Source organism: Balaenoptera ricei, chromosome 8, assembly GCF_028023285.1.
Source record: "Balaenoptera ricei isolate mBalRic1 chromosome 8, mBalRic1.hap2, whole genome shotgun sequence".
NCBI lineage: Eukaryota > Metazoa > Chordata > Mammalia > Artiodactyla > Balaenopteridae > Balaenoptera > Balaenoptera ricei.
The window spans coordinates 71,467,521-71,487,597 of NC_082646.1; the positions used below are offsets into that span (position 1 = coordinate 71,467,521).

A 20,077-nucleotide genomic window follows, 5' to 3' on the forward strand; every position below is an offset into this window, starting at 1 on the left:
TCTCTGATTGCCCCTAGCAGTTGTCCAGCTGTGGGAATAGAGGGGAGCAAAAATCAAAGTTTCAAAGACTTGGTGGAGTAATGAGCTCAGGTGGGAGCTCAGGATCAGATTTCAAGGATTTGAGAAAAAATTCAAGGAGAGGAAGTGAAACAGTAAGCTTAACTTTCGCAAAAAGCCTGGAGGTGTAGAAAGACAAAAGGTAGGCTTTGTGGGAAGAGAGCATTGGTGGAAGATTTTTTTCACTCAGAATGAGAAAACTTGAACCTCTTTACTTCAAGGGAGAAGCTCTTCAGTGAAAAAGAGATAAAATGTTTACCTTATCTGCATATTTAGTTTCTCTGGTACATCCTTTCATGTAGTTCTGAGTTACCATCTGTTTTCATTTCCCTTCAGCCTGAAGAACTTTTTTTAATATTTCATATACTGCAGATATGCTAGTGATAAATTCACTCAGCTCTTATTTACAAAAGAGTGTTTTATTTCACCCGCATTTTTAAAGGATATTTTTGCAGGATATAGAATTCTAAGTTGACAGTTTTTTATTTCTTTTAGAACTTTAGAGGTATTATTTTCTTATCTTGTGGTTTGTCTTGTTTTTTGAAGCAAGCAGTCATTCTTATCTTTGTTTTCCTGATTGTAGTCCATCTTTTATTGCCTCTGACTCTTAAGATTTTCTGTTTATCTCTAGGTATCATCAATTGATTGTGATGTGCCTATGTGTAATTTTCTTTGTTTTAATTGTGTTTGGAGTTTATTGAGCTTCTTGGATCTGTAGGTTGATATTTTTCATCAAATTTGTGAAATTTTCAGGCATTTTTTTTATGGTTGTTATTTTTATTTTGTTATTTTTTATTTTTATTTTCTTTTCTTTTTTAAAATTTTTTGGCTGCATTACGTCTTCGTTGCAGTGCACAGGCTTCTCTCTAGTTGTTGTGTGCGGGTTTTCTCTCTCTAGTTGTGCCACGCAGGCTCCAGAGCGCATGGACTCTGTAGTTTGCAGCATGTGGGCTCTCTCGTTGAGGCATGTGAGCTCAGTAGTTGTGGTGTGCAGGTTTAGTTGCCCCACAGCATGTGGGATCTTAGTTCCCCGACCAGGGATTGAACCCATGTCCCCCTGCATTGGAAGGTGGATTCTTTATCACTGGACCACCAGGAAGTCCCTCAGGCATTATTTTTAAAAATACTTTATAACCCAATTTCTCTATCATCTCCTTCTGAGACTCCAAATGCCTCTGTGTTAAACAACTTGTTATTGTTCTAAAGGTCACTGAGACTCCAGCTTATTGTTTTTCAAACTTTTTTCTCTGTGCTTCATTTTGAATATTTCCTATTACCCTATCTTTTAGTTTACAGACCTTTTTCTTTGCCATGTCCTAATACAGATGTATTCTTCAATTCTAGAATTTTCATTGGGTTTTTAAAAACAGTTTCTGTTTCTCTGCTGAGCATCCCCATCTGTTTACTCATTAAGTCTATCTTTTCCTTTAAATTCTTGGACATGTTGATAATAGGTGTTTTAAAGTCCTCATATGATAATCCCAATGTATCCATCATCTCAGGAACTTTTTCTATTGACTTTTTTTTTCATGGTTATAGATCATATTTTCCTGCTTCTGAACAATTTTTGATTGTATGACAGACATCGTAGATGCTACATTGTTGAGTGTCTGGATTTGTTGTCTTCCTTTAAAGATATGGAGTTTTGATCTGGCAGATTTAGTGGTAGATCTGCTTGACTCACTTTCAGGGCTTGTTTTCTAAGTTTTGTTAGGGTGAGTCTAGAGTATCCCTTGCTCTGGGGCTAATGTCATTTTACTCCTAATATGTGTCTTTTCTAGGGTCTCAATTGAACTCCAGAATGGTCAGCAAAGTCTCTTTAATATGGATGGTTGGAAGTCCTACATCTCTAGCATTGTGGGATCTCTGGAATTTCCATTCAGCTCTTAGCTCTCCAGTAACTATTCTCTCCTAGGCCTGTGGATTCCCACCCTGCACATGTGCAGCTTAGTGTTTGGTCACAGATTTAAGGGGAGTTTTATGCGTATTTCTGAACTTCTCTGTGCAGCTCTCTCCTCTCTGGCATTTTTACTAGTAAATCCTATCTATCTCAGCAGCCTCGAATTCCTATCTCTACATCATCAGCTTAGCCAGATTGCTGTTCTCTGTTGTGCTCCACTTTCCTGCACCACGAACCAGAAAATGTCCAGGACAAACCTGGGGCTCATCTCTTGTGTTTCCCTTCTCTCAGGGATCATAGTCCTTTGCTGTCTGTTTTCCAACTTCTGAAAACTGGTACTTCATATATTTTGCCCAGTTTTATAGTTACTTATGTCCAGAGGGCTAGTCCAGTGCCATTTACTACATCAGAGTCAGAAGCAGAAGTTGCATGAGCATATATAGATATGGGAGTTGTCTGTAGACAGGAATATCTTATTCTCTTCTTCACATTGCCTTCAAGATAAAATAAAAACTTACTGTGAAGACATTCATATCTCTTCATGGTCTGCCTAGCTGACTGGCTTCATTACCAATAATCCCTTTCTTACAAATACACACACACACACACACACACACACACACACGCCTTGACCTACTTTTGGTTTTCCATGTACCTCTGGCTTTTCTTATGCCCTGCTTTTGCACATAAAGATCCCTCTGCAAAAAATACCCTTCCTAATTGCCTAAATACCCCCTAATTGCCTTTCTAATTCCTACTTATCCTTCAGAATGCAGCTCAACTGCCATCTCCTCCAGGAAGCCTTCTCTGGTATAATCTGGGTTAAATGTCCCCTTATTTATGCTTTTTTTTTTTTTTTTTTTTAAAGCTGTGTGGGTTTTTTTTGTTTTGTTTTTAATTTTTTTATTTTTTTTTTAAGATATCTTTTTTATTTTTTTAATTTTTTATTTATTTATTTATGGCTGTGTTGGGTCTTCGTTTCTGTGCGAGGGCTTTCTCTAGTTGCGACAAGCGGGGGCCACTCTTCATCGCGGTGCGCGGGCCTCTCACTATTGCGGCCTCTCTTGTTGCGGAGCACAGGCTCCAGACGCGCAGGCTCAGTAATTATGGCTCACGGGCCCAGCCGCTCCGCGGCATGTGGGATCTTCCCAGACCAGGGCTCGAACCCGTGTCCCCTGCATTGGCAGGCGGATTCTCAACCACTGCGCCACCAGGGAAGCCCTATTTATGCTTTTTTATCACTCTGGTTTTGCCTTTACCAAAGGTGTATTGCTCACATTTTATTGTAATTGCCTGTTATGACCTATCCTTCATGCCTGCCACCCTACCCTCCACACTGAACATTTCAAGGACAGAGACAAGATCTGATTCTTTTCCGAGTCACCATGGCCTAGCACAATTTTAAGAAAATTTTTTGATAAAGGGCCAGATAATAACTATTTTAGGGTTTGCAGACCAAACGGTCTCTGCTGTAACTACTTGACTCTACCATTGTAGCATGAAAGCAGCCATAAACAATACATAAATAATATGTAAACTATAAAACTTTATTGGAACACAAACAGGGAGTGGGTATAGCTTACTGATCCCTGGCTTAGTACATACATAGTATTTGCCTAGTAAATGTTCATTTGATTAATTAGTCAATAGAATAGAATATTATTATGGGAGGCCTCAGGGAGATGCAAAAGACTGTAATCAATTGCCTGAGTGTTTTCCTGGAATGGAAAAGTGACACTTATCTTGAGACCTTAAGGAAGGAAAAAAAAAGCTAGCTGAGTAAAGAAGGCAGAATGATAGAAAGTTGAGGAATTTCTGGCCTAAATGACAGATCTCCCCATGCAAGGTTTTTTCCAGTAGGCTATACTGGGATGGGATCCTAAAAACCAGAACAGCTCGGTCAGAGTGAGTTCCTGAAGCAGCCAAGAGCAGGAAGAGCCAGAGGGCGAGTACAAGCTGTATCCTGGGCAGCACCCAGGGGCAAACCCAAAGGAGCCAAGTTCTGTGCCCAAATCCAAAGTGTCAGAAATCAGGCAGATTCTGGAATTGAGCTTAGGGTGAGAATAACCAGGGCAAGAGGGAAAAGTGAGAGCCAAGACAACGTTTACAAACAGGGCTGGCAGGTCCACAGCGTTTTTCTGTTGATTGCTGGCCACGTGGTGCCTGGGTAAGTCTGTGGGTGTGTTGACCTTTGTTTTCTTAGAAAAGTTAAGTAACAAAGTCATCTACTAAGAGAGAAGGGGAGAGGAGGCTAGGACTTAGAGACTGGAGGAGCTCTGGTGTAGCTACTATAACAAATTCCATAAGGGCCCAACCAGGTCCCCAGACAAAGATTTGCTGCGATATGATGGTTGAGGCTAAGGTTGGGTAGCAGGAGGTTGTAGCAAACTAGTCCCCAAGGCTGTAGAATATTCTCCAGTGAAGCGCTATGAGTGAGTGTCAAGGAAATGAATGGGTGGCTTCTGCAGGATTGGGATGGGTAGGGAAATGCAGCCACTGGCAAAGCAGTCCAGGAAATCTGGCTGTTACTGAATACCTGCCATATGCAGAACACCTCAGAGAATCCATCTGCTGTGCACCATGCTTCCTCCTACACCAGACAAAGGCAAGACATGGTTCCTCTTTCATCAGCACTAGCCTTCTAGGCATCATTGTGAACCCCGGTAATTTATCCCCAGTGATGACAAAGAAGAGATTTCAAAAATGAGGCGAGTACACATATATTCAGGATGTCCCCCTGGAGTGGCTTTTCAGACAGATGCACACCTGGTTGGCTAACAGTGTCTCAAACTCACATATCTAATCATTTCTTCCTCCCAGCTTCCCAGCTGCCTCGTCTCATCTATGCCTCATCCAAGCTACTGGGAGTAACCATCTAGACCCAGCTATGTGTGAGCCACTTAAACACTGCTGGAGTCAGAGAGAGGCATGCTAACCCAAAGAGCTGTGGCCTTACCTGAGAGCCAAAGAGTTGGCAGTAGTGTTTGTTTCTCTGCCTTTACCCTGAGGCTGAAGCCCAAGTGTTTTACCAAGGACCCCAGTGGTAGTCCCACTGAGTATTCCTTTAAGAAAGTCACGAGCATTTACTTTGTTCCCTTCTCCCCAGGCCTCCTGATACCTGGGGCTTCTCTTCCTCTCATCCCTTATTTCCTGGAGGATGGTGGGGCCCGGGGCTAAACTCTGTGCCCCAACTAATTGGGGTCTGCTTAGCACCTCATTCTGCCAGCTCTAGACCACTGAGTCCCGTTTAGATGACTCCCTACCATTTTCTTCAGACTCAAGTTCTTGCATCTGACATTCCTGTCATCTCTACCCACCAGTTCTAAGTCAAACTGCACCCAATCACCGAATCAGATTCCTTTTGGTCCCATGCCTTCCAGAAGCTTGTCTGGCTTTGCCCTGCCCCATTCAGATTTAATTTGACTGGCTGGTATTTACTGAGCCCATTTCGTGTGTTAACTAGTCATTACTTCATGGACATCAGCCTCAGAAAAACACCACGAGGCTGGTCATGTCAGTATCCCTACCTTACAGATGAGGAAACTGAGTTGAGAGTGACTAACATATTCAGTCTAGGAAGTTTCAGATTGGAGACTAGAATACATGTTGGTCTGCTCCAAAAACCAGAGTTTTAACTACTTCACTAAACTGACTCCCACAGACTGTCCGATCCTCCCTGATCTTACTGGCTTATACCTCTGGTTCTATGTTCCCATTTCCTCTCCACTGCCCTAAGTCAGGCCCAACTCATCCAGGGGATGTTGATGGACCTCCTGTTTGGTCTCCTCACCCTTGAGCCCTCTCCCCTCCTACAGCTGGCGTGTCCTGCCAGAGATGTGGTACAGTGGGGTGGAGGAAAGCTGGGCTCTAGCACCAGACAGACCTGACTGAATCCCAGCATCTTCACTCATTTGCTTTGGTGATCTCAGGTTAGTTTCCTCATGTGAAAGGTGGAAATTATGATAGCATCTATATCAAAAGAATTTTCTGATTAATTTTAAAGGCATATGCTACATATAAGTATTTCTTAATGTGTGAATATTTCATAAAAGTTCTTTTAAATAAACATTTGCTATGAAGGGAGTTCTTTGTTAAATTTCTGATCCGGACATTCTTTTATAAGTTAATTGTTTGAATCTCAGAAGGCATTTTTTCCCATTGATATAGTGTTACAGTAAAACAGAAGATTATAAGGCAAGCTCACAATTATGTTTCTCTATTATGTATTTGAACTACTAAACAATTCTATTGGGTTTGAAAAAAAGGAATTTTCTTTTTTGAGTATTTAATGTAATAATATAGATCAAGTCCTTGACACAGTGCCTGGCACGTAGTAACAACTCCATGCATGTTAACTATTGTCATGTCATTCTCCCCAGAAAGAAACTTCCATCATGTTTCTCTCTCTTCTGATGCCATTTACCACGATGGACACTCAGAACCCTCTGCAACCTGGCCCTGACTTTCTTTTTCATCTTATCTCTTTGTCTTCTAACTCTCCAGTCCACCAAACGATCTCCATTTCCTGACCTCTCAATGGGATGTGGGAAAAGAACGTGTGTTCTGGGGTCAGGCAGATCTGGGTTTGAACCCCAGCTTTGCCCCCTTGCTAGCTCTGTGAGCTTGGGTAGGTTCCTTAACATCTCTGGGCCTTGATTTCCTCATCTATAAGATGACAATGAGGTTGTAGTGAGAGTTACACCTAGGAAAGCATTATGCTTAACACCTAATAGGTGTTTAATCCTCTTACCTATTTTTAATAGAATTCCCGCTCCTACTGGCCTGCCAGTTTTCCCATGGGAGTCTCCTTCCCAGGGGAACATGTCCTTCCTCCTCTGCCTTCTTGTGGATTCCTCTTGTGGATTCCCATAGTGCTTTCTGTCTATAAAACTACAGAGACTTTTTTTGCACAGTTCTTTAAAGTTTTCGTAGTTCTCTCCCAAACCAGCCCAATTAATTTGCACAACTCTGGGAGATAGTCCAGACTAGTAATTATTATCTCTATTTTTAAAAAGTGAACTGGGGCTCTCAGAGATGGAATGACTGATTCATGGTCACGAATGGAGGCCTGGAGCCCAGGTCTTCTGGCTCTCCGTCACCATGCCCCCTCCCCCCATACCATTCTGCACATGAGTGACTGCCACTCACCTGAATTCATTGTTATTTCTAACATTGCAGATTGTTGTTCCATGAGTGCCTACCTTGTCCCCCAGGGAGGATGTGGTCTGCTCCCACACCCTAGCCTAGTGCCTTGCAGGTATCTATTATGTGGTTGATGTCATTCAATGTATTGAAATTTGAATAAATGTGGTATGTTTGACTTTGAATCCTTGAATTTGGAATTAGCTGCTCCATCCCCTTTGCTCTGTGTTCTTGTTTCTAGAACTCTGAACATGCTTGATTATAGGTAATCTGCTTATCCATCTGTTTCTCCACCCCCAGACCATGAGTCCCTCCAGGACAAGCACCATATCCAATTCCTGTAGGTGCCCAGGGCCTGCCACTGTGCTTGGCACATAGTAAATAGAAGTTGAATGAATAAACCAGAAAGAGCCATCTGGGTCCATCCCCTAATCCCCCTGTGATTGTGCTTGCTCCTGTTCTCTTATCTTAGTTCATATTATGTCTCTCTTATCTCCTATATTGAATTAAAGGCAGGTTCATGTTTTACTCATTTTTGTAGCCTCCCAAACAACCGGGGAAGGAGGAAACTATAATTATTGAGGGTCTATTGTGTGTTAGTGATTGCACATATATTATGTCATTATTTTAAAAATTGAATTTAATTCTTATAACAGGTCAATAAGGTAGGCATTATCACCCCTGAATTACAAAAGAGGGAGCTGGGACTCAGGGAAATAAAATAATTGGAATTTGACCAAGTATACACAGCTAGTAAGTGGAAATGCCGGAATTTGAATCCCTGTTTGCTGGCTCTGAGACCCGTGCCTTTCCTTTTTGTTGTTGTTTGGTGTTTATTTTTAACAGCATGCAGAATAGCTGAGTGCTTTAGCCCAGTAGGAGTTAGGAACTCTGCTGAACTGAGATTTGAATTTAATCACATTGAATCAAATCTGTGCAAGCCTGCTCCCAAACACTTCGAGCACGTATACTGCCACCTTTTCATTTGATTGGATGAATGCTTCAGGAAACATGTACTAAGCATTCACAATGCATCAAGCTCAGTGCTAGGCACTGGGGATACAGTCTGAAGACAGGCTTCCTCAGGGAGCTTACAGTCTAGTGGGAAAACAGATGTGTAGCAGGGATCGTAAATGTGATCTATGCTGATAGGACAAACTAGTAGTTACCAGTGGGGAAAGGGGAAGGGGAGGGGCAAGATAGGGGTATGGGATTAAGATATACAGACTACTAAGTATAAAATAGATAAGCAACCAGGATATATTGTACAGCCCAGAAAAATATAGCCATTAGTTTGTAATAACTTTAACTTTATAAAAATATTGAATCACTATGTTGTATACCTGAAATTAATATAATATTGTAAATCAGCTATACTTCAATTTTTTTTTTAAATGTGATCAGAAGACAAGGGCCTAAGTCATTCTATGGTGGTCTTGGGAGGCTTCTGGGTAAATTATAAAGGAGGAATGAGTCAGCCATGACAAGAGGAGGAAAGCACAGAGGGAGCAGCATGTGCTGAGCCACTGAAGTATGAAATTGCAGGTAGGATGAGTCTGGAACGAGGGGACATTTTGGTGGAACAGAGCCGGGGGAATAAGAGATGCTGAAACTGGTCTCCCTGTGTTCACACCATGAACCAAAGGTCATGACTGGTTCTTACCTTTGCCCCTACACAAGCAGTGCTCTTGGCCTAGATGATAGCCAGGACATTCTCCCTACTCAGGAAGCGACTTAGAGAAATAGCTGGCAGCATCTCCATCTGTCTTCTCTACGGACATGACATGGAGCTTGCATTTCCCTGATATGTGGGAAATAATGATCCAGCAGTTAGGCGGACCCACGTGGTGATGTCATCTGCCTGGATCATGTCATCCCTCAGCAGGCTGGGCAGGTGGCTTTGTGCCCATGTTCTTGATGTGCCTCTGGGTCAGAGCACCCTGGGGTAGCAGGTGGCAGATGTAAACAAGATCAGGGCCTGTTCAGAATCACTTTCTTTTTTTTTTTTTTTATTTATTTATTATTTATTTATTATTTATTTTTGGCTGTGTTGGGTCTTCGTTTCTGTGCGAGGGCTTTCTCTAGTTGCGGCAAGCGGGCGCCACTCTTCATCGCAATGTGCGGGCCTCTCACTATCGCAGCCTCTCTTGTTGCGGAGCACAGGCTCCAGACGCGCAGGCTCAGTAATTGTGGCTCACGGGCCTAGTTGCTCCGCGGCACATGGGATCTTCCCAGACCAGGGCTCGAACCCGTGTCCCCTGCATTGGCAGGCAGATTCTCAACCACTGCGCCACCAGGGAAGCCCCAGAATCACTTTCTTAAGTGGTGGGGTAGCGTGGAGAGTTCTGCCCACTCTGGGCCACAGGGTGATAAACTGCAAATGTCAGCTGGGTCCACCCAGTTCAAGTTTTCCTCTTCGCTATGCCTGAAAATGTTCCTTAACTTAAGACTTTATAAAACCAGCCAAAGAATTGCGGACAACTGAGCCAACCCTATGATGAATTGTATGTAACTTAGTAATCAGTATATACGCATCTATATTCATCACATGCAAAAACAAATCCATGGTGGTGCTGGTGTTGACTCTCTCCTCTCCTTCCTCCCTCCTGCGATGGAAGAATCTTCAGGCTAAGTTCTGTCTTGGTCCTGTCCAGATCTTATTCTGCTCTCCCTTTGTGTCACCCATTAATTCCCTGCTACATCCCACTGCAGTCATCATCCTGCATGATCCTCACCAAACCACAGTAGACTGGTCATGTCCTTGTATCCAAACCACCTCTCCCATGCTTTCACATGGCTAGCCTGCCTGCCCCTCACCCTGGAAGGTACGTAAAAGCCAGCTAAAAAGCAATTATACTCCAATAAAGATGTTTAAAAAAAAAAAAAAAGCCAGCTAAAAACAGCAGTGCTTTTTCCCAGGAACTGTCAAGCCTAATTCCCCTCTCACTCCCTTTACCTTTTGCTCCGTGCTGACCTCCCCAGCTCCACACTCCAATTTTGCTCCCTCTAATGCATTCTTCATGCTGCTGCCTGGATGATTTATCTAAAATTCAAATGTGATTGTGTCGTTCCCCTGCCCAGAACCCTTCAGTGGTTTCAGACCCTTTCAAATGACATCCAAACTCATTTGAGCAGGTCCCTTCCTACCTCCCTGGCATCATTTCCTGCCTCTCTCGTTGACAGTTTGTGACACAGCAATGCTAAATTACTTATGACTCCCCAAACACACAATGTTATTTAATGTTTCTGAGTCTGCCAGAAATAGCCTTTCCTCTCTGTTCTATCTTACAAATCTGCTCAGCATTTAAAAATTCTCTCAACTTTCTTCTTCTCTAAGATCCTTCCAGACAGGAGTCATCATTCTGGGCCACCTCTGTGTCTTGTTTAGACATCTACCCATTGCCCTGTCATATATCCCCAAGACATACTTGCTTACAGGGACTGTCTTATTCATCCCAGAATAGCACAGGACCTAACACAGGGCAGGTGCTTAGCCAACGCTGCTTGAATCATTGTCCAATTACACCTCCTCCCCATCCTTTAAGGGACTTGTATTTTAGCCACATACACACTGATACCTGCATCCTGATTGGCTTTCCCAGGTCGGGCAAATCACTGGTCTGCGATCATCGGCGGATCCCACTCCAAGAATTACGTGCTATGGGAGTATGGAGGATATGCGAGCGAAGGCGTCAAACAAGTTGCAGAATTGGGTTCACCAGTGAAAATGGAGGAGGAAATTCGACAACAGGTAAGAAAAACAATCACAGAAGGACCAAAACCCAGAAATGCAGCCAAGCATCCTTTAGCTTTCTTTCCCAGGGGCTCGAAGTTTACAGTACAATGTGCTGGAAAATTGGTACCATAGGAAGTGAAATCTGTTTGCTGAGTTTGAGGGGGTTTATGTTCAGTAGAGGACAGAGGCACAAATGTCCATCTTGTTGTCTCAGATTTTCCCTAACTGCATGTATGGTTTCTTCAGCTTGTGCTAAAAGCTGCTACTGTGGCTGCATTGTTGGGATATCACATCTCTGTTCTCCCAAGGGTCAGTGCAGTGGATTACGGTTTTCTTACTCTGATCCATGAGAGGGTTGGGGGAGTGACATTCACTCTAAGCTAAAATCACCATTTCCAAAGAGAAACATTTATTTATCGACACATGCTTTTTGCATCTATGTCTTGAGGTGTTTGATAAATTAGTCAGTGATTAATCATAATCATTATAGACTGAAGCATCTTTTATGTACCATGTACTGTGTCATGTGGGCCCAGGAGCCAGACTATTATCTAGGACCCCATTCATACCAATGAGAGATAAGGGAGCAATTGTCCGTCATTCTTTTCTGTCTGTTGGGAAGTACCGTCATCCCTCATCAAAAGCACTAGAAGGAGGCTGATGAGGGATCTTGAAAGGATAGCTGTGGTTTTTTGAAGGTCATTCACAGGCTGCACTGTGGAGAGGAGATGGTCCAGCTTTGGCCATCACTACCCACAAAAGCCCTTTGGGCCTGAGAGAGCTGGGTAGGCACCCACATCTCGCTGCTCACAAGTGCGCAGGAGGAAGTAAGGAAAGAGCAAACCGTGCTTGGAGTGTGGTCATCTCCAGCACAGGTCACTGAGAGGCTGTTGCCTGCTCAGGCTCCTGCCCACATCTCCTGAGACAGTGCAGGGGCCCTGAAGACACTGGGCCCTGTGTCTCACGATGTGTACTGCAGCAGGGCAAGCAGAGCTGAGGCCCCTAGCCCTTCCTCCTGACGTCTACCATCTGGACTCCAAGCTCCCACAAACCCTAAACTGAATGCAGCAAAGGTCACCTGATTCCTACTATAATCCCCTGAGGAATTCTTTTGGACCAGAGTCCAAAAACGCCCAGGGATTAGCTTATGTTTCTCATTAATTTGATTTAAAACCTTTCTCCATTCTCAGAAAAAATGTTTAACCCAGTGTTTTGAGACAGCATGTCATTCATCACAAGTTTATCTTACCAACAACTTCGTGTTTCTCTGACTCTGGCTGCCATACCTTGTAACTGGCATCACTCATTCGGGCTACAGCACAACCACGTTCCTCTGCAAAGTCATGAAGGGCTTCATATTGGTCCTGGTCTCTCCAGCCTGTCATGGAGGCCGCATCCCTTGTTTGGGCTCCTGGTTCTCAAGCATGGAATTGTGAAACACTGGTTGTATCTGTTCTGTTGTGTCGTATGTTGAAAACCATCTATTACAAATAATAGTTGAAATACTAAAGTTTGCAAATTAATTAGATCAAGGTCGAGGGCATCTTCATAATAATGCCTGTGTCACTCATTGGCTATCTTGAGAGGTTTCTGGAGAGAAGGGAATCATGTATGAATTGTGAGAAACTGAGACCACGTTGTACTGGCAAGCATTATGTGTCATGTGTCATAGAAGTAAAAAGGCTGAAAACTGATGGATGGAGCCCCCCCGCCTTATGCCCCCCTTAGGAAGATGTTCTTTGCTCGGTGTGTTCCTGATCAGCACACCTGGGATTAGCTTCTGTACACACTGACGATGTCTGGCTCTCCCAGCTGGCTAGTGTTCTTGACATTAAGTCATAACAATGTTTAACTATGGGTATTGCACATGGGAGTTAAAAATCCCACTGAGCATGTCCTAGGGTTTGTCACCACCTGTCAGGCCCTCTAGATGCTGAACGTGTACTTTTAGCTCTCACCTCTAGTTGGAGAAGACAATATTAAATTTCCCATTTTTTCTGATAAGGAAACTGAGGCACAGTCAATAGTTAGAGAATTCCAGAACTTGAACCCAAGCCTGTCTGACTCCAAAACCTGTATGTAGTACCAGATACATAATTTGCAGAGCCTGGTGAAAATGTGGGGTCCCTTGTTCAAAACTTAAGAATTTCAAGATGGTGACACTGAATTTCACAGCACGGGGCCCTGAGAGTCTGAACAGGTCACACACTCATGAGGCCGGCCCTGCCCATCCTCCTTCCCTGCCCCACAGAGAAACTCCCCTCTCCAGCCTCTGAAATAAGCCTGTTTCCAGAGCTCTGCTCAGCCACGCATCCAGCTCCCCAGGTCCTCAGAAAGTCAGGAGGATAGAGTGATTTCAGGGTCCCTTCTCTTCCAAATAATTCATGATTCTAAATATTGTTCCCTGCAAGCACACAATTCATTATATTTTTCTGGAAGTCAGGTAAGAAACAGCATAAAAAAGGAACAAGAATATGAATCCTCCTAGAATATAAAAGTGCCCTCTGAATAACCAGGAACCTGTTTGAACACATCTACAAACTAACACAGTGTTCTCAGCCTTTAATACATTATATCCTACCAGCTGCTCTGTCAAAGAACCCGAGGCCAACCAGGATGAAAATAAAAGCCCTATTTTCCCAAGAAAGACATTTATATGCTTCCCAGCCTTCTCTTATTATAGACTTATTGCTTGCTCCAAGTTTCAAGGGCATGAAAAATCACAGCAGATATTGTTGGAGGTAAATCTTATGCTAATGGCTTTCAAACACAAATGAACAAAAATAATAATCGCATTAGTAGTGCAAAACTGTAATAATATTATTGAGTATAAATTTTAATGTTATTATAACTTCAAAACACCAAGAAAATTAATGAAAAATTACAGCAGCATTATTGGCAATAATGACACTGGTGGCCAGAGAGGGTGAGGGAAGGACACAAGGCACACTTCTTAGCAGGGGACAGAGGCAAATAGGTCATGGTGGGGACTGTGGATTAGAAATACTGAACTAAGGCTGGCCTGGCAGGTCACAAATGAGTAACCCAAGGCAGGTAGAGGCAGTAGGGAATGGCAGATCACACTTGTAGGTAGACCCAGGACCCGAAAGTGAGCTGGTGTATACTCATCTTATGAAAATGTTTCACTAAGACCATTTCTACTTCGTTAAGTAGACATCTATGGCGTGTATACTAGGTGTCTGGTTCTCTGCTGGATGTGGCCCAAAGATGGTGCCCCCTTCACCATGTTATTCATGCTAGAAAGCTAGGCATCATCCTTGATTGTGCCCCCTGTCCCAACTTCCGCCTTCTCTTCTAAATTCCTCCAGGTCACTTCCTCATTACCACACCTCTATTTAAACCATCCTCATCTCGTGCCTAAATTATTGCACTAGCCATCTGATCTCCCTGCCTCCAATCCTCTTCCTGTTTTCCACACTGCCCCATGGCCATTTTATAAAATACCAATTGGATTATGCCACTCTCCCAATTAAGATGTTTAATGGCTCCCGATTGACAGCAAGATAAAGTCCAAACTCCTTATCCTAGCTTGAAAATCCTCTATGATCTGGCCTTGTTTACCTCCCCCATCTTATTTCTTGCTGCAGCTCTAAGCTATACCCATGCAGAACCTCTTTCATACTCTCCAGAGCCATGTCCCTCTTGCATCTGGGCCTTCTGTCAGCCTGGAACATCTTCCAGCTCCCCATCAACTGGTGAACCCCATCTATCCTTCAGGACTCAGCTTAAATGTTGCTTCTTCCTGGAAGCCTTCCTGAATTCTGTACAAAATCCATGCCCTTGCCAGGTGCTCCCACAACATCCTGTACCTCCCCCATCAATACCATCATCACGTAATGATGCAAGTCCTTGTTTGATGTCTCTCCCTCACTAAACTGCAAAGTTCAAATCCATGCTTTCCATCTCTGTATCCTCTGAGCTGGGTATAGTTTTAATTGCTTCATAATTGTTACTTGCATGAGTAATTTACTTGATAACTTTACTAAACATCTACTAAATAAATGCCAGGCGTTAGAGATCCAACAGTGAACAGATCATTCCCTGCCTTCATGGAGTCTGCATTCTAATGGGGGAGAACAAGAAGAAAAAAGGGTTAAATAATTATAAATTACGGTAAGAGAAAGAAACCAACAAGAGGTGGCTAGAAAACAGCAGTAGGGTGGGACCTTGTGAGTAAGGTAGTCAGGGAAGGTCTTTCTGAGACCATTAAGCTGAGACCCAAAAGAAAAGCACAAGGAAAAGATCATTCTAAATGGTGACAACAGCATGTGCAGAGATCCAGAAGTAGAAAAGAGCTTATCATGCTTGAAGAACTGACAGAAGACTGGTGTGGCAAGAGGGGAGTCACTGAGGGGGAGTGTGGCTCTGTGTGAATGAAGGACACACTGTCTCCGCGCTGGAGAAATTCACAGATTGGGCGGAAGAGGTGGATACATAAATAACTATTTCCGTATAATGTACTTAGTTTCTTTAAGGGAATCTCTGCAGCAGCTGAGGAAATGCAAACATTAGACTGTGGCATTCTCTGGGTCCCCCCGGCCTTTAACATCCCCCCTATTCCCTGAGGACACATGTTGGACACATGTTAGTCACATATTAGTTTCCCTGTCCCTTCCTCTGGGCAGGCTGGGTGTGGCACCCCTTCCTGGGGTGACCACAGCTCCCTGTGCAGTCCCTCTCCTAGACTGAATCGTCCCTGCTTCCTTCCTTCTTCCTTCCTTCCTTCCTTCCCTCCCTCCCTCCCTCCCTCCTTCCTTTCTTTCTTTCTCTTTCTTCCTTTCTTTCTTTCTCTTTCTTTCTTTCTTTCTTTCTTTCTTTCTTTCTTTCTTTCTTTCTTTCTTCCTTCCTTCCTTCCTTCCTTCCTTCCTTCCTTCCTTCCTTCCTTCCTTTTTCTTTTTCTTTTCTTTTTTTTAATTATTGGAGTACAGTTGCTTTACAATGTTGTGTAGTTTCTACTGTACAGCAAAGTGAATCAGCTGTACGTATATAGGCATCCCCTCTTTTTTGGATTACTTCCCATTTAGCTCACCACAGAGCATTGAGTAGAGTTCCCTGTGCTTTACAGTAGGTTCTCATTAGTTATCTATTTTATACATAGTATCAATAGCGTATATATGTCAATCCCAATCTCCCAATTCATCCCACCCCCGCCCCTTTTCCCCCCGTGATAGCCATACGTTTGTTTTGTTCTCTATGTCTGTGTCTCTATTTCTGCTTTGCAAATAAGATCATCTATACCGTATTTTTTTAGATTCCACAAATATGCGTTAATATCTGATATTTGTTTTTCTCTTTCTGACTTACCTTACTCTGTATGACAGTCTCTAGGTCCATCCACGTCTCTACAAATGACCCAATTTTGCTCCTTTTATGGCTGAGTAATATTCCATTATATATGTGTACCACATCTTCTTTATCCATTCATCTGTCAATGGACATTTAGGTTGCTTCCATGTCCTGGCTCTTGTAAATAGTGCTGCAATGAACATTGGGGTGCATGTGTCTTTTTGAATTATGGTTTTCTCTGGGTATGTGCCCAGTAGTAGGATTGCTGGGTCATATGGTAGTTCTATTTTTAGTTTTTTAAGGAACCTCCATATTGTTCTCCATAGTGGTTGTATCAATTTACATTCCCACCAACAGTGCAAGAAGGTTCCCTTTTCTCCACACCCTCTCCAGCATTTATTGTTTGTAGATTTTTTAATGATGGCCATTCTAACTGGTGTGAGGTGATACATCATTGTAGTTTTGATTTGCATTTCTCTAATGATTAGTGATGTTGAGCATCTTTTCATGTGCCTCTTGACCATCTGTATGGCTTCTTTGGAGAAATGTCTATTTAGGTCTTCCTCCCATTTTTCGATTCGGTTGTTTGTTTTTTTGATATTGAGCTGCATGAGCTGCTTATAAATTTTGGAGATTAATCCTTTGTCCATTGTTCCATTTGCAAATATTTTCTCCCATTCTGGGGGTTGTCTTTTCATCTTGTTTATGGTTTCCTTTGCTGTGCAAAAGCTTTTAAGTTTAATTGGGTCCCATTTGTTTATTTTTGTTTTTAGTTTCATTACTCTAGGAGGTGGGTCAAAAAAGATCTTGCTGTGTTTTGTGTCAAAGAGTGTTCTGCCTATGTTTTCCTCTAAGAGTTTTATAGTGTCTGACCTTACATTTAGGTCTTTAATCCATTTTGAGTTTATTTTTGTGTATGGTGTTAGGGAATGTTCTAATTTCATTCTTTTACATGTAGCTGTCCAGTTTTCCCAGCACCACTTATTGAAGAGGCTGTCTTTTCTCCCTTGTATATACTTGCCTCCTTTGTCATAGATTAGGTGATCGTAGGTGTATGGGTTTATCTCTGGGCTTTCTATCCTGTTCCATTGATCTATATTTCTGTTTTTGTGCCAGTACCATATTGTCTTGGTTACTGTAGCTTTGTAGTATAATCTGAAGTCAGAAATTCCGTTTTTCTTTCTCAAGGTTGCTTTGGCTATTTGCGGTCTTTTGTGTTTCCATACAAATTGTAAAATTTTTTGTTCTAGATATGTGAAAAATTCCATTGGTAATTTGATAGGGATTGCATTGAATCTGTAGATTGCTTTGGGGTAGTATAGTCATTTTCACAATGTTGATTCTTCCAATCCAAGAACATGGTATATCTCTCCATCTGTTTGTGTCATCTTTGATTTCTTCCATCAGTGTCTTATAGTTTTCTGCATACAGGTCTTTTGCCTCCTTAGGTAGGTTTATACCTAGGTATTTTATTCTTTTTGTTGCAATGGTGAATGGAATTGCTTCCTTAGTTTCTCTTTCTGATCTTTGGTTGTTAGTGTATAGGAATGCAAGAGATTTCTGTGTGTTAACTTTGTATCCTGTGACTTTACTAAATTCATTGATTAGCTCTAATAGTTTTCGGTGGCATCTTTAGGATTTTCTATGTATAGTATCATGTCATCTGCAAACAATGACAGTTTTACTTCTTCTTTTCCAATTTGGATTCCTTTTATTTTTCTTCTCCAATTGCCATGGCTAGGACTTCCAAAACTGTGTTGAATAATAGTGGCAAGAGTGGGCACCCTTGTCTTGTTCCTGATCTTAGAGGAATTGCTTTCAGTTTTTCACCATTGAGAATAATGTTTGCTGTGGGTTTGTCATATATGGCCTTTATTATGTTGAGGTAGGTTCCATCTATGCCCACTTTCTCCTGCTTCTTTCCTTTTCCATCTCCCAGGCATGTTCTATGTCCCTGGAAGGCGAGCACTTGTTGATTTTCCTCACCACTCTGTTCTTACTCATTCTATTCCTTCATTATGGTTACTTTTAATGTTTTCAATTTTAAACACATCTAATTGTGTCATTCAGATTATTCTATTATCTCAGGGTCTTAGGGACTAATGTTCATTTGATGAACTTGCCCTCTCTCCCCATCACTAGTTTCCTCATTTGATTTTGGATTGTTTGCTCATCTTCAGTGGGTCTTTTTCTTTGTTTCCTGTGGGAGTCCTCTGTGCCCAAGTTGTGTTGTCCCCTCAGGGGGAGATTGTATTTTTGTCTTTCCACCCAAGTTTTGATGGCATTTCTCAACTTAGAGTTCCCCACTGCCAGGCCAATGTAAATATGGACTCTGCACTTACACATGGGAGAGTCTGGGGCTTCTATTTCTTGAAGGTGAATTTTCATTCAAGGGCCTGGACAGAGGACAAGTTTCCTTGCCACCTCCCCAAGTGACTGATGGAGGGTTTTCTTATCCCCATTCAGCCCTTCAAAATGTCCAGCTTGATGCAGGGGTGTCTTCCCACATCTCATCTAACACCAACTTGAGACCTCCCCTTCTCTCCCTGCATGGCTTTAAAACCTCGACCTCTAGCTCCAGGGGCCATACGCCAGCCCTGGCCCCACGCATCAGCTCCTACTCACAGTTTTGGGTTAGACTTTCCTCCTCCTTTCTGGCATCCAGGGAATTTTTCTAAACTCCCTTAAGTATTTTTGAAACTTTGTCCTGCTATATTTTGTCTAGCATTTCTACATGTTTGTAGCAGGAGGGAGACCCTTTTTCATCAGCTCGGTCTTTCATGTTTCCTGATGTCCACCTAGCATCTCCAGCACTTCATACACTGTCTCACACACAGTAGGTGCTCAACCAATGTCTGAATTGGTGAATTGACCCACAAGCTATAAATGTCTTGTTGCCAAATTAAGTCGTATGGACCCTGCTTGGGCCCTAGCTTGGCTGAGGCTCTCTGCCTTGGCGGGGAGGGCTCTTTTTCCATTCTGGTTGTTCTGGTTCAAATCAGTGAATAACAAAACCTATGCTGAGATCGACACAGCACAAGCTTTATTCAGGGGCCAAAGAATGGAGAAGTGGGAACTAAGGTTCACAGATCACCTTCTCGCCCACCTGGCCAGAGGGATTTAATTTTAAAGAGTAAAGACAAAGGGAGGAGGAGTGAGGCTAATGATGGGGAGGCATATGCATTAGTCTACTGGAGAAGGGACAAGGCTTTTTCAAGGGAGAGGGGTGCCATCCCCTTCTTATCCTTTTTTGGTCCTTAATGTTCAGTCACAGCCCCTGGTAGGTGTGTTATTTAATATGCCAATATAGTAAAACTAACTTGTAATGAGACTCAGGGTCTGTTGGAGGTCAGATTCATTGCTATCTTGGTCCCAGCTGTTTCCATCTGGGTTTTTTTGTTTGTTTGTAGCTTCCTTTCTTATGTCTGGGCCCTTTAACTTAAAGATTTATGTTCACTCCTGCTAAAGGTGGGGGATTGGCAGGATTTGAGCAAGGACATTCCTGCTAAAGGTGAGGGTTAGAGGGTTGTGAGCAAAGACCTGGAGCAGCTCCGGCAACAGTCTCTTGCATAAAATCATGAGCTGTGAATGGGTACTCACGTATGAAAAAAATGCTAGAAAAAACACTCCAACTTTTATATTTCTAGAAATACAGGGAAAAGAACACTCCAACTTTTGTACTTCTCTAGATTCAAGTCTTCCCTGACCATAAGAGGTCAGATAATGGTGGACCCTAACATAGACATTGATTATTTCACCTTCAGGAGGCCTTACTTTGGCGGATTCCTTAAACCTGCTGCCAGGATTATCGCACCACCTATGGCACAAGAATCAATAAACAAGCAGATGTTCTTTTTCTTTAAAGCTGAAACAGTTTATAAGGCTCTGGAAACTGGTAGAAAGAGTTTGAGAATTTTCTTTTCTCATCTCCTTTA

The 20,077-nt window shown here is 42.6% G+C and overlaps 1 protein-coding gene across 2 annotated transcripts in view; it reads left to right on the forward strand.

Moving 5' to 3' along the window:
• SPON1 (spondin 1) overlaps positions 1-20,077 on the forward strand; it is a 269,169-nt gene that overhangs the window by 148,436 nt on the left and 100,656 nt on the right. For both annotated transcript variants that reach the window (XR_009504657.1, XM_059931183.1), the window contains exon 6: positions 10,702-10,850. Coding sequence is in view for 1 of the 2 variants with exons in the window: in XM_059931183.1 (XP_059787166.1) it covers positions 10,702-10,850 (149 nt within the window). In the remaining variant the exon portion in view is untranslated. The remainder of the gene's footprint in view (positions 1-10,701; positions 10,851-20,077) is intronic.